At 42.5% G+C, this 15,151-nt stretch overlaps 2 protein-coding genes and 1 long non-coding RNA gene across 3 annotated transcripts; 2 read left to right on the top strand and 1 right to left on the bottom strand.

The window, feature by feature from the left end:
- Nucleotides 1-220: 220 nt before the first annotated feature.
- On the bottom strand, nt 221-2,465 carry LOC131901716 (Y-box-binding protein 1-like). Its single transcript, XM_059252812.1, has 2 exons — nt 2,445-2,465; nt 221-1,198 (listed from the first exon to the last, which is right to left on the bottom strand). Exons 1-2 carry the CDS (start codon nt 2,463-2,465, stop codon nt 383-385), a joined length of 837 nt encoding a protein of 278 aa, XP_059108795.1. The 3' UTR covers nt 221-382.
- A 6,053-nt stretch (nt 2,466-8,518) lies between these two features.
- LOC131901715 (sperm motility kinase X-like) lies at nt 8,519-12,262 on the top strand (the record flags this gene model as incomplete). Its single annotated transcript, XM_059252811.1, has 3 exons — nt 8,519-9,803; nt 10,449-11,181; nt 12,100-12,262. Coding segments are annotated over 3 exons (2,181 nt in total), but the record flags the coding sequence as incomplete, so codon positions are not given.
- A 136-nt stretch (nt 12,263-12,398) lies between these two features.
- LOC131901720 (uncharacterized) lies at nt 12,399-14,202 on the top strand. Its single transcript, XR_009376853.1, has 4 exons — nt 12,399-12,997; nt 13,238-13,436; nt 13,536-13,636; nt 14,041-14,202. It is a non-coding gene; the product is annotated as an uncharacterized LOC131901720 (long non-coding RNA).
- The last annotated feature ends 949 nt before the right edge of the window (nt 14,203-15,151 follow it).

Here is a 15,151-nt window from a genome sequence, read left to right as displayed (position 1 = left end):
ATTTTTTGAAAAAATCAAGTTGTAAACTTTTATTACAAATTAAAAATGAAGTTCTTAAAAATCTCAACTTGACCAGATATGAAACAATTTAAAAACTATTAAAGGTGTATTGAGAAAAACCAGACCTTTTTTTTTTAAAAAAAACAAAAAAAACAAAACACATTTGTCATTACCAAAAAGAGACATCTTTAGGTAAAAATAATAAAAACCCCATGCTGCATAGATAATGCAGATAGTTCTAGTGTATCTGGTCAACGGGCAAAAAGCAAGCGCTTAAGGTCTTCAGCTCCAATCTTTGTTCATTTCTTACTGCTGGAATTTCATATCATTTCTTCTTGTTGGGTGACCAAACCGGATGATGGTAGGGATGGTAAGCCGGCATTTACTCAGCCCCGCCCTGCTCAGCCTCGGGAGCGGACGAATTCTCAGCTGGTGGATAGGCTGCTTTTGTCTCTTTGCCATCTTGTGGTTTAGGGTGCTCTGGGCGTCTGCGTTGGTAATTGAAGTTGCGGCGGTACCGACGTTGAGGTGGCTGCTGACCTTGGGTCTCGTCTCCTTGATTTTCCTTGTCCTCTTCATTGCCATCCTCTCTAGGCTGTCTTTGGCGAGGAGGGCCCCTGCGGAATCGTGGTCTGTAACCCCGATACATATTCTGTCTCACTGGTCTACCTTGCTCTCCTGCACCTTGGTTGTCAGCACCCTCTATCACTTCTCCTTGCACAGGAGGGTTGGAATACTGTGGTCGACGCCCATAGGGTCTTCTCAAGTAGTAAGGTGGGAACCTTCGCCTGCGATAGGGCCGGCGTTGTTGGGCTTGGCCTTCAGGAGCGCTTTCCGATCCCTCGTTCTTTTCCCCACTCTCACTGTTCTGGTAATTTTGCTGGTAATTGCATGGAGGACCCCTACGACGTGGATAGCGTCTGTAATGGTTACGGTCTGCTGCGTATTTACTGCCTTGAACTGGAACTCCACCAGGGCCTGTAACATTTGCTGCCTCCGCACCCTTTTCTCCTTCAACAACATCAAACTCCACAGTCTCTCCATCTCCTACACTGCGAAGGTGCTTCCTGGGGTTATTCTTCTTTATGGCAGTCTGGTGTACAAATACGTCTTCCTTGGTGTCATTCCTGTTGATGAAACCGTATCCGTTCCTTACATTGAACCATTTTACTGTTCCCAAAACCTTCGTTGCGATGACCTATTATATGCCAAGTAATGCATGAGGAGATTGGCATATAAAGAGAACAGCAATAAAAACAAAACAAGTGCCACCATTTCATAATACAAATTTTAGTTGGGTGGAAGCAGACAATATAACCAACAAACATATCATATAGGCTGAGAGTGCTCTGGAGAAAAATAAAGCACCAAATGTGCTGAGATGCATGGAGAGGACAATTCCATCAAACTGGGCACTCAGGGCACACTTCTTTAAGAAGCAACATGCCATGTCATCACGAGGATTAGGTACTTGGTCAAGAGAAGAGCTCAGATCAGGTATGGACTTCATCTCCATAGCACAAGAGTAGGTGAGAGCTAGGATGTGACTTTAGATAGACAAATGATGAGTATTTTACATAACAAATCTGGTTATTGCAAAGACTTTGGTATTTACTAAAGGGCATGTAAAGCCATTCTCCAAATCCAGGACAGAGAAATGCTATCAGCAAAAACACATTTGTAGGGGTACTAGGAAACAGAAAATGGACAAAAGCCAAGAATCAAAAGATCTCTGGAAGAGACCACATATGCCACAGACATGATCCTGAAAGTGGCAAATCTGAATTTTCAAGACCAAAATCTCCTTTTCAATGGCTATAAAAACAGGAATGGATTTAACTAAGAGAGTGAAGACTGTCCAAAATGAAAACTATACATGGGTCAAGAAATACAGTAGAGAGGAAGAAACACCTTCCCCTGTCAATCAAATTGAAAGATACCTTATATTCATTGATTAGTATAAATACCACTATTGTAATGTCCCTGTTACAAGAAGTGAGTTACAAATTCGAAGCAACTCCTACAGCAATACCCATCAATGGCAGTCTTTCCCTTTCTGCAGTCTCTCTTCCTCCTCCTTTCCCCCATCTCTCGCTCTTTCCCTATCCCTCTTTCTATTCCTCCCCACTCTTTTCTTTCCTTCATTCTTTCTCTACTCCTCCATTTTCTTTCTTTTTTCTTTTCTTTTTGTTGCTTTATGAAACACAAAATTGTTATATAGTCTAGACTTGCTCCAAACTTGTACCCTTCCTTTTCTAAAGATTCTGGGAGGTTCAAGCATGTGCAGCCACACCCAACACAGTGTATATTTCCACAGAAATATTAGAACACTTCCATAAGTGTTCTAGACCCTAAATAGTCAATGGAACTTAGAGTAAAAGAACCAATCGGGAGTCATTCGAATATTTGACTTTAAATCACACTGTAAATTTAGAATATCTTACATAGCATGTCATGAAGTACATTCTTCGACAAGATACTGCAAAGTAAACTTATGTATTATAGCTGGGCAATGGTGGCTCACGCCTTTAATCCCAGCACTTTGGAGGCAGAGAGGCAGGTGGATCTACGTGAGCTTGAGGCCAGCCTGGTCTACAAAGCAAGTTCCAGGAAAGGCACAAAACTACACAGAGAAACCCTGTCTTGAAAAACCCAAAAAAAAAATCACTTATGTATTATAGACAACAGGTTTTGGGGTTTTGCTTGTTTACTTTTTGGAAAAACAACAAAAATACACCATAAAGAATGGAAATTCTCTCAATCTGTGCTGAGAAAATTAGACATCTAAGGGTAAAGGAATGAAACTTTATTCCTATCTCTCACCACATTAAAAGCTCAAGTGAAAATAGTTAAAAGGCCAAAATGTAGTATCTGAAAGATGAAAGAAAATAAAAACCTAAAATAAAAGGATACAGAGAAGATTCTTCAGGACAAGTGTTGAGGTGAGTAGCTTTAGGATGTGAACTTGAAAGTATCAGCAACAAAGGCAAAACTATGATGAAGTTAAAAATAAACACAGCATATATGTGTTACACACACACATGAAGGCACCCACACATGCACACAACAAAAAAATTATAAAATAAGCTAACACTACCTATGTAACAAAGGAACCAGTCAGGAGTATACACATAACTCACAGAATGGATGAACATGTTTTTCAAGCATTCATCCAGTAGCTAGTAATCAATATAAGTTATAAGAAACTCAAACATGGCAGCAGTCAAAACATTAAACCATCTTAACTTTAAAACTGGCAAAAGAACTGAGCAACAACCACACAACAGTCATAATCCACTAACAAAAAATGAAAAAAAAAAAGTTCAACCTTGGAAGCAACCCGGCAACAGGTTCAGCACTGTACCAAGCAATCAGCATATCCAATCAGAATGACCATTACAAAAATAGAAACAAGTAACAACAAATACTGGTGGAGAGTATTTTTTTCCCTTTACTACTCCCAGTAGTAAAAAGTAGTAAAACTCTCAGGAAAACAGTACACTAGATTCTATTTAAAAAAAAAAAAAAAACTAGAAAGCAAACATCTATGTGATCTAGTATCCTACTAAAGGGGAATATCCATAGGAAATGAAGATCAATATGTTGAAGAGACTCAACTTTCACATTTATTGTCTCACTATTTAGAGTAAACCTGTTACAGAATCAACTTGGATATCCATGACAGATGAGTAGATAATGAAACTGGTATGTGTGTTAAGAAATATTAGTCCTATTAGTCCTCCCCAAACAAGAATTCAATTCGTCATTTGCAGCACTATGGATTTACCTGAAGGATATAAGTTGCATGAAGAATAATAAATGCCACAGCTAATTTATTTGCAGATTCTAAAAAGATGATATTAAAGAACTATAAAACTGAATAGTCATCAAAGCCTGGGAATAGTAGGTGAAAAGGAAGACAGGAAGAGAATGTTTGACATATATAGAAGACCAGTTAGGTAGAATAAATCATTTGTAATGTACCACAGCATGGCAGGGTAACTGTGGCTGAAAACAGATTTGAACTAGTATTTCAAAATACTTAGATGAAAGGAATTTGCATGCTCTCAACACAGAGAAATGATTAAAAACTGTATTAACTGACAGACCCCTTGTGCTACGGTGATGCCATATCATTGTATTTTATGTCTTATAACATGTGTAATTATTGTATTTCAACAAAAATAGAGCATTTTGAAAACTTTCAACAAAAAAGAATGCATCAATCACTTCATATATGGATTGTCAAGAGTAGAGATGATTTTACTTAATTCAGAAATAAAGATTAAGGATTTGGTATATCAAACATAGAGCATAGTTTTCATTTAATTTCATTTTTAATCTAGTAGTAGTTGCCAAATATTCCACAAAGGGAAACACAAATACAAAAGCATAGACTAACACATTCCTAATGTAGTTGCAGACAGTCCTAATTATTAATTCTCATTATCAAACTACTACTATTCTCAGTAGGTCTGCTTAAGCAAATACAGTTGAATGGTAGCCTGAAGTATAACTTATTTTTTCCATAATGGGTTTACTTTTTAAATAATTCAATTAATAAAATTTAGCATTCCTTCTCAAACTGCTGGCCAAGTATCTGCTGCTTTATAAAGCAGCCACCACATTGGTGAATCTTACTGTAGGACCTTAAGGAATGATAGATGAAAGTTGTTTAAATTCTTCATTTTCAAAGGGGATGGAATTGAAATAAGCAGTCAGTTTCTCACAAAATTTAAATCTATGTTCTTATAAAGAAACAATAAAGTTATGCATTAAATTTTTACTCTGGACCACTGTACAGTTTTACATATTTTATTAAATTTTGGAATTTCTTATCAGTCCAATAAATATTTGTTACTTCAGAGTACCATAGCAAGTCATTTATAAAAAATGATAAAGATTATTATTAGAATCATAGTAAGTGCATTAAATTATCAAAACTTTAATATTATACAAACTTATCCTTAAATTAAAAAACAATACTCAGGATAACATTAATGCAAGGTTTACAGAAAACAGAAATTTCATTTAGATGTATTTAGCGGGAAAAGCCCTTATTGGAAGGTATCAGAAATTACCACACTGTGTAATAATGGTCTACAACAGCCAGCTGCTTTCATAGCATTTTTGATCTTACTTGCAAATGTCACTGGAACATCCTCTGGATTCACTTTCTTACTGATAGATATGAGTCTATACCCAATAAAACATAGAGCTTTAGGGGCCTATGTTTTCATTGTTAACATTTCTGTTGTTACTACTGTTAAAGTGGAGCCAGTCCTTCCTAGGGTTTGCTTGTGAAATGTCCCATGTAGACACTTCTGTGTTTGAACTTGTGGTCTCTAGCAGGTGATGCTCTCTTGGGAAGTCGGTGGTCTAGCTTTGGGGAGGGGGGCCTAGCTCCAGGAAGCAGTTTGTAAGCCTGTGTTGGAGGTGGGGTGACCAGTACAGTGTAAGCAGCCACATGCTGACACCAACTACTCTTGCTACCATGCTTTCCCTGTTCTCACAAAGTGTGAGCCGAAGCAAACCTTCCTTAGGTTACTTTTTGTGGGGCACTTGGTAGCAGTGACAGCAGAGTAGCTAACACAGTCCTTTAGACAGGAGTGTGCCCATCCCTCATTGGTCCATGTCTTGCTCTGACCTCACAAGGAGTCATTGTGAGGAATGACTGACACCTGTGCATATAACACACTGCCTAGGCCTGGGTTTTGTCCTTCTAGTACAGAGAGCTGTTGGGTAGTGAGTGATCTGTGGGACTTGGATGGTGGTGACAGTTTTGGACCTGGATATCGGTGAAGTTTTGGACTCGGATGCTGGTGACTTGTTTTACTTGACAGAGTGAGTTTTTCTCTCACTTTGCTGGTTGTGCTTTGGGGGTATTGGTTTTCATTTTTCGTTTTATTTTATGTAATTTATGTTTCTGGTTTTAGATGTTAATTTTTACATTTTTAAAATTCTCTGTGTTAACTATCCTCCATTTTTCTTTCTCTAACTACTCATTTTCTTTGTTTCTTGTTACTTTTTAAAGATTTTTGTTTTAGTAACTATTAAGCATATAAAGTAAAAAACTTCAGTGTAACATTTCTGTATCTGTACATAATGTACTTTGGTAATATTCACCTACTCTATATACTTACCCCCTCCTCTTTCCCCTTCACATCCCTAATCATTCCCTTTTACTATCAGGTCCACTCCCCAACCTGACATCCAAGATTTGAAAAAAATGTCTTTGTGGGACTGGCTTGTTATACACAACATGGTTTCCAGGTCTATGCGTTGTCCCTGAAAAATGACAATTTCACTCTTTTCAGCTGAGTATTTGATTCTTGCCCTTCTGTTTCTGCACAACATTGCTATTCAGTTGGCATATGTTACAGCCCTTACATGACTGGGTGAACCCATCTTCATCATCAAGTATGGTCCTTTTAAGTGCTGTTGAATTTCGTGTGAACTATTAAGTACTCTTCCTAAGGACTGTTGCATCCGTGTTCACCAAGGATGTTGATTATACCTTTTTCTTGTTACCTTATCCACCTGGTTTTGGTACCTGAGTAATACACGCTCCTAGGATGAGTCTGGAAGCATCCTAACCCTTTTCATTTCATGCAATCGTCTGAGAAGCACTGGTATCTTGGTGATATTTTATGTATGCTCTAACAAAGCTTTCCTGAAGATCATTAAGACAAAAAACCTAGCCACTAGAGAGACTTCTTACCTCTAGCCATCCTCAGAATGAAAGTGTACAAGAGTCTGTCTCCAGGAATCCTCAGACTGAATACAATGAGCTCCTGTCTCCTCCCACCCTATATTCCTTTCTCTGCCCAGCCATATCCCTATAGGTCTCCACCTTCCTAGTGCTGAGGTTAAAGGTATGAGCCATCACCAGCTGGCTCTGTTTTTCTTTTAGACTGGATTAATCTCATGTTGTCCAGGGTGGTCTTGAACTTAGAGAAATCCATCTGCCTCTGCCTCCTGAGTGCTGGGATTGAAGGTGTGAGCCATCAACACCTGGCCTCTATGGCTAACTAGTGGCTTAGCTCTGCACTCTGATCTTCAGAGGTCTGATAGAAATCACCAATGAGTTTGTCTAGTCCTGAAGGTTTTTCTGTTGTTGTTCTTTTTTGTTTTTGTTTTTTTTTGTTTTTGTTTTGTCAAGAGATTATTTTAAGTTACTATTTCAATTTTGTTGCTTTTCTTTCTGTTTTAAATTAGTTCTTTGAGAATTTCATACAATATATTTTGGTCATGTTTATCCCTTCCTCCAATTTCTCTCAAATCTTCCATACTCTCTTTCCTACCACCCATATTTGTGTCTTTTTGTTTTGTTTTCCACCATCAAGTACAGTCTCTGTTGTCCTTATACTCTTGGATATATGGCCTTCCACTGAAGTGTGGTAGGTCCCACCTACCAGGGGCCACACCCTTAAAAAGTTTTCTCCCTCTCCCGGAATCTATCAGTTGTCAATAGCTCATCAGGAGTGTGACTTCTTGTCCAACCTCCCCTCTTCATGCTGAGACTTTTGTCTGGAGTGAGCTTAAGCAGGTCACAGTGCTGTAAATTCAGATGGGCAACTGCCCTGCTTTGTCCAGAAAACAGTTTGTATTGTCATCCACTGCCTCTGACTCTGACAGTCTTTCAGTTTAGGTGTTTTATATGTTCTCAGTTGAGTTTTGGTAGCTAATGTGTGTCTAGAAGTTTATTCTAGATTATTCCAATTCACTGGAACATTTTAAAAACATTCCCTAGTGATTGTCTAGATGTCTGGATTTCAGTTGTATCTCTGGTAATCGAATGTTATTTTGTCTCCCATATTATTAACTTGTATCTTAAAGTTTTCTATTAGTTTCTTATTTTGTCTCTAATATTGTTAAATTGTATCTTCAATTTTTCTATTAGCTATTTTGGTTAAGATCACATCAATTATATTTATTCTTAAAATAATCAAGTCTTTGTTACATTGGTATTTGTAATTTAGTTTCCATTTCACCAATTTCTGCTCTTGACTTGAGCATTTCTTCTATTTCTTTTGGGTTTGGCTTGTTCTTGTTGTCCTATGACCATGACATGCATCATTAGGTTATTTTGGACATCCATCTTTTTTTTAACCACAGGAATTTATAGCTATAAATGTTTTTCCTAGATCTGCTTTAATTAATTTTTATCTTGCATCACTAGTTGGTGTTGGTACGAGCCTTTATATCAACAAAGAGGAAGAAGTAGGAAATGGCTCAAGGCAACACCCTACAGTACAACTCCTCTGATGAAGAGGCTCTAACAGAGCACTATGAAATCCTAAAGACCCTTGGTCGGGGAGCATTTGGAGAAGTAAAATTGGCTAGCCATCTACTCACCCAGACAAGGGTAGCAGTAAAAGTTCTTCCAAAAGGCACAAAGAATAGCCTCATCAAATCAGAAATTGAAATAATGAAATCTCTAGACCATCCCAATATCATTAAACTTCTGCACATAATCGACACCACAAATACCACATACATAGTGATGGACTATGCCATAGGCGGAGAGCTGATGGACAGGATTGTGGAGTTTGGCTACCTACAGGAGGAGGAGTCCCGTAAGGTATTTAAACAGATGGTATGTGCCCTTCAGTATTGTCACATGAAAGGGATTGTTCACAGGGATCTAAAGCCTGAAAATATTTTAGTGGACGGCAAAGGAAATATAAAACTCAGTGATTTTGGACTGAGCACCAAGCTTACCCTGGGGCAGAAGCTAGCACATTTCTGTGGGACCGTTCCTTATTGTGCCCCAGAAGTCTTTAAAGGTGGAGGCTACGATGGCCGAGCAACCGACATCTGGAGTTTGGGGGTTGTACTCTACTTTATGTCTACAGGGTGCCTCCCTTTCAAGGGAACTGCCTTTGTAGGAATAAAGGAGCAGATCTTGGTGGGAAAGTACTCTGTTGAATTCAAGCTGTCGCCAGAGCTTTGGGATCTTATTGCTAAGTTGTTAACTATAAATCCTGGAGAAAGACCAACAATAGATGATGTTGTGGGCTTTCAATGGCTGAAGCATGGCAATGAAGGTTCTCCCAATCCCTTTAGAGAGAACGATGAGGACAGCTACCCAGACCCCACTGTGATGGCCATCATGGGTGTCATGGGTTATAAGCAAGGACAGATCCTGGAAGCTTTACACGAGAAGAAGTTTGATCAAGTGATGGCCACCTACTTGATTCTTAGGCAGCAGTCACCCTGGGAAGACATTACAAAAGATCTTCAGCCCAAGCAGTCTGCTGGAACCTTGAACCTTACAGGCCCTCCCACAACACCTAAAGTGACTATCAAGAGGGGATCTAGTGTCTCTATCCTTTCCACTTCTTCCAGTTTGCACACTCTAACTGAGAGTCCCGAGAATGACAAAAAGGGGAGAACGAGGTACAGTAGGCCTCCCACCCTGAACTGCCCTGACAAGAAAACAGCCCCCATTCACAGAATCTGCCCCCAGTGTGTGCATGAGGCTAATTTCACGAACAGCACCTCGGGGGATTCAGAGAGCACTATTAACACCTCCGATGAAATATGTACCATAGTGTCTTGCCCCCAGTGTGTACATGAGGCTAATTTCTCGAACAGCACCTCGGGGGATTCAGAGAGCACTGTTAACACCTCCGATGAAATATGTACCACAGTGTCCTGCCCCCAGTGTGTACATGAGGCTAATTTCACGAACAGCACCTCGGGGGATTCAGAGAGCACTATTAACACCTCCGATGAAATATGTACCACAGTGTCCTGCCCCCAGTGTGTACATGAGGCTAATTTCACGAACAGCACCTCGGGGGATTCAGAGAGCACTATTAACACCTCCGATGAAATATGTACCACAGTGTCCTGCCCCCAGTGTGTACATGAGGCTAATATCCCGAACAGCACCTCGGGGGATTCAGAGAGCACTATTAACACCTCCGATGAAATATGTACCACAGTGTCCTGCCCCCAGTGTGTACATGAGGCTAATATCCCGAACAGCACCTCGGGGGATTCAGAGAGCACTGTTAACAGTTCCGATGAAATATGTACCACAGTGTCCTGCCCCCAGTGTGTACATGAGGCTAATTTCCCAAACAGCACCTCGGGGGATTCAGAGAGCACTATTAACACCTCCGATGAAATATGTACCACAGTGTCCTGCCCCCAGTGTGTACATGAGGCTAATATCCCGAACAGCACCTCGGGGGATTCAGAGAGCACTGTTAACACCTCCGATGAAATATGTACCACAGTGTCCTGCCCCCAGTGTGTACATGAGGCTAATTTCACGAACAGCACCTCGGGGGATTCAGAGAGCACTATTAACACCTCCGATGAAATATGTACCACAGTGTCTTGCCCCCAGTGTGTACATGAGGCTAATTTCACGAACAGCACCTCGGGGGATTCAGAGAGCACTGTTATCACTTCCGATGAAATATGTACCACAGTGTCTTCAGCACTGGAAACTTATTCCAGTAAGTTATCCTGGAATGTGTCCGAAGCTGGCCCTAACAAATCAAAGAGCAAGGCGTCCTCACAGGATGTTTTATCTCATCACACCACTATGGAGGAAGTTCAGTGCAGAGACGTCAACGTACAAGGTGAAATTATCGGTTCATCTCTCCCACAAACCTCACCTCAGGAGGACCTCAGAGGACAGCCCCACAGCATGTCTACTGCTGGTCAGAGAGATGAAAGGAGCAGCTCATCTCTCCTACAAACTGCACCTCAGGAGGACCTCAGAGGACAGCCCCACAGCATGTCTACTGCTGGTCGGAGAGGTGAAAGGAGCAGCTCATCTCTCCTACAAACTGCACCTCAGGAGGACCTCAGAGGACAGCCCCTCAGTGTTGCTACAGCTGCTTCAAAGAACAACATGACCTCACAAGATAGATCAACTCCATTCTCCAGCAAGGAGGCCCAGGATGAGGGTCTGATTGTACAAGAAAAAGACCTCAGCCCATCCTCCCCAGAAACATCCCAGGGACACCTCAGTGGCCGGAGACAGACTGCACCCAGAGCCCCCTTTAGAAAGCGGATTTGGAGGAGCCTACAGAGCAGGATTATAAAAGGCCTGAGAAGTTTATGTTGCTGCATACCAACAGAAAAGAGGGAGCGCCTAGGCTGCAACAAAATCCTGCCTGTGACCTTAGAGGACCATGGAGGGAGCCAAGGTAACAGGTAGGTGGAGAGGCTCCAATGCACTTTTCTATCTAGGCCTTTTTTAAAATCTTGTTCATTTCTTTAAAGAAAAAAAAAACTATTTATTTACTATATGTGTGTGTGGAAGTTAACTTGCAGGAATCAGTTCTGTCTTTATACCATGTGGGTCCTAGGGAATGAATTGAGGTCCCCAGGCTTGGGGTCAAGTGCCTTTACTCACTAAGCTGTTTCCTGGACTAAATGATATGCTTTTAAATAAACAGATTATAGACATGCCCATTTTGGGAGTTCACACCAGAAAGCAAATCCCACAGTATCCTTCCTGAGAAACTTGACCTAGATGCAGATAGATAGCAGAGGATAGTGGCCCGAGGCTGGGCAAGGGTGAGGAGAAGGGTGGGTAAAGAGCACTAGGACAGGCACTCAGGAGGAATCAGACTGAGGGCCCAGCACTGCGCAGGGCCAGCACAGCCAAGCAGAAGACCTGCATGATCTCCTAAGAGGGCCCTTTTTTGTGTCTGTTTCAAGTGCTGTTGGAGGCACTGTGCTCCCCCAAAGCTGAAACCAGAGAGTGAAGAGCAGCATGCTGAGGATGCACAGGGCCGCTGGAGAGAGCCAGGTAGGAAGTTCAGATGGCTGTGTACCATGGGAAGCTGTGTTCATATCACAGGCTGAAACTAGGAGCAAAGTGTTCCTGTGTCTGCAGATGATGACTGGGGAGGAGGGGGCATGGCACACCCTTCTCACATCACCTGGACCCTGAGGACTGAGAAAGGATTCTGGGAGGCAGGTCTGACAGACTCATGATCCTCCTGACTCTCCCTTGTAGGTAGGTTCATGATGGCTGGTGGTGCCACAATTGTGCCAGTAAAGTGAAGCACTCCGTGGGACCCGAGATCCTTTAAACAAGGATCCATGGAGTGCTGTGATCATTAGGAAAACAGGCCTCAGAGGACCTTCCACGCACAGTGTGATCGTCATTCCAGCTACCTGTCGCCAGGTGTACCATGAGCCATTAGAAGAGAGAGCGGCACCGGAAGCAGAGGAGGACCCCAGAGGGCCTGCCCAGTTTGTATGTGTTCAAGATGAGTATTGCTGACCAGGTTGGAGCCAGACACAGAGGAGGAACGAGTTTGCAGGGAGTGTCCATCTTGTGCTCATTTGGGAAGGTAGAGTGTGTGGGAACAGGTGAGTCCATTAGTTATGGTGCAGCTCTCAGCACCATCCTGAACTACTAGACAGCTTGCTTCCCGTCCCCACCAGATCCAGACACCTTCATAACTCACCCCAGCACTATTACTGCTGAACTGCTTGTTGCTTTGCAACCTGAGTCATATGGATGCACTCTTCTCTACTCTGTATCTGGACAGACAGGGACACACACACACACACACACACACACACACACACACACACACACACACGTTTCTCCCAATGTACCTCGTGCACAGTTGACACTAGTGAAGTTCGCTTGAACTGGAGAGGACTCCCATTCCAAGAAAGGTAATTTCATATTTCATGTGATTTCCCTTCTGGAAATGTCTCAAAATTCCTCTAACTCAGCTTGTTCCTGTCTCCACCCCTAATGCAATCACTTACCACCCTGCTCTACTGCTTCGCAGGAGCCACGTGAAGCCAACACATGGCATGGTGCACATTTTCCCCCAGGGCATCCGGTCCTGTGCAAGGGAAGGCCCACCAGCTGTGCTTTGAGTGGAAGCAAGGTGAAGTCTGGAGTGTTTGACAGTTGGATTCAGAGATGGAGCTGGTTCCAAGCGTGATCGTGGATAGAATCTGTTGATGGAAAAACAATGGCAACCCCCGGCCTGACAGTGTGGGTGTTCCTCTGGGTGGCTCATGGTCTCCTGCCATATTTCCACCTCCTAAGATAACTCAGAGACACTTAAAGGGATTTAAGGGGTCAGATTCACACCCCTCCTTAGGCCCACACTCTAGTACACCCCAAACCACACTTTAGTACACCCCAAGACCACACTCTACTACACCCCAAGATACTACTTTCAACAGTATCTCACACAAAGATCCTAGCTGTTTTCTTTCTGACATCCTGTAGGGACATGGCTGGTGCTGAAGCTTTGTGTCTCCAGGCAGCAGGCTGGGAAAGACTTTTGCTGCCTGTATGACCCTATGCTGGGGCTACCAAGGAGACTCCTGGGACTACACTCAGCAAGGGACATTTTCAACTGGATGGTGCTTAGAGCAGGAGATGCCACTCAAGCCCTAACACACTGGATGGAAGGGGGAACACACAGGTGATACTTCTCTGCTCAGGCCATGGGGAAGTTATGATTGGTTACAGGGTGATGGACAAGTGAACATTTGGTCATCTTCACAAAATGCCTTGTTACCAGGTCTCCTTGATGGAAGAGGCTTCTGATTGACAGAGAATTTGGGCCAGAGGCTTACAAGCAGATGGACTAAGAGCAACAAAAGAAAATATCTACTGATCCAGGTAACACCCAGGCCCTTGTACTAACTCCTTGTTTTGGTGGAACAGTGTCTGAGGCAGCTTGGAGACTTACCTCACTGAGGGTAATGCCTCTCTGTCCTGGCAGGAGCCATGTGAGGGTGAGGTGCTGCTCAAGTCCCCTCCATCTACTCTATGGAGTCAGCTGTTGTTACTGTTTTCTCGGTCACCTAGGCAGGGACACCACTTTTCCATCAGAAGTACTGCCGGCTGCAAGGGACAGACATAGAGAACACTGACAGTAATTTGAGGGCTTTTTAGAGTGGGTCCCCTTTTAGAGAGTGACATCAACCAATACCTAGAGAACTGAACCATGAAGACAGTCTCTAAGGAAAGGTCCTAGATAGTGAGAGCTGAGGGACTGATGACTTTATGCCTTGTGTATCCAGGTGAAGATCAGCCATCGAGGATATGCTCAGAGAGCTGGGCATAAGATTGCTCTGCAGAAGTGTTACCAAGAAAGACAGGCACCAGACAAAAAGATATACGGCACAAATATCTGAATAAAGAGATTGTTTTCTTGCTACAATAAATTCCTTTGTATATTTGAACCACATGCTCTGGTGTCCTGATTTATATCTATATAAACATTCTGATAGTGAATTGGTCAGCATGTCTGTCTTCTGAATGCACCCTTTCTCCCTGTGGTGAGAGCAACCCTCATTCTCCATGATGTACTTTGGTCTTCATTCTGTGCATTAGATCTCTGCCCTCTTCCTCCTACATACTGCCTAGTCTGCATCCTGGAAACATCTCTCCATCCCGCTATTATCACTAATGGAGAATTTTGTTTTAGGCTCCACATATGAAGTATTTCTCTCTTTTAAGGATAATTTTTCTTACCATAATGTCTTTCAGGTGGACTCAAGTTGACCACAAGTCTCAGTATCCATCTCCCCTTTCTTTTGCTGAGACGAGGTCTGGCTATGTAGCCTCGGTTGACCCACAATTCCTGATACTCCCGTTCAGAATCCTGGGTACTGGGGTGACAGGTTTGTACCTCCTGAATTATAAGGCCTAATCACATTCTTCTTAGACAGACATGTGGTTGTAGGCTAGACACATTGTTAAAGGATTAGGTTTTGATTCATTTTGAAATACTTCCATCTTTCTCTGCAGTTGTCCTATCTCAGCATCATCAAAAAATCCTTATATTTGGGTGTGGAAATGCTCACAAGGGCCCTGACTCCTAATCACAAGGCACTGCCTTTGTGTAGCCTGTAACCTGGTTCCCTCCTCAACTTATGTTTCTGCCCTGCCATTCACATCCTGTTGAGGGGGCAGAGTTTTCTTCAAGGGACAAGGGCCTGTGAACTAGAGACTGAGAGGTTTCCAAAATGACAGAAGTCCTGGCCCCCTGCAACCAAATCACTGTCAGAAGAAACTCAAAAAGCAGCTCACTTCTCTTCCTGTGGAGACACAGACAGCATGGGCCATCTGGCAGGTCTGGTTTTGGTTTCATGAGGGGTCCTGCACTGTGCTGTATCAGTTCACCCCTTG

This window comes from Peromyscus eremicus, unplaced genomic scaffold (assembly GCF_949786415.1).
Source record: "Peromyscus eremicus unplaced genomic scaffold, PerEre_H2_v1 PerEre#2#unplaced_230, whole genome shotgun sequence".
Taxonomy (NCBI): domain Eukaryota; kingdom Metazoa; phylum Chordata; class Mammalia; order Rodentia; family Cricetidae; genus Peromyscus; species Peromyscus eremicus.
The sequence above is the reverse complement of the archived record's forward strand: the minus strand, read 5'-3'. Positions and strand labels throughout refer to the sequence as shown.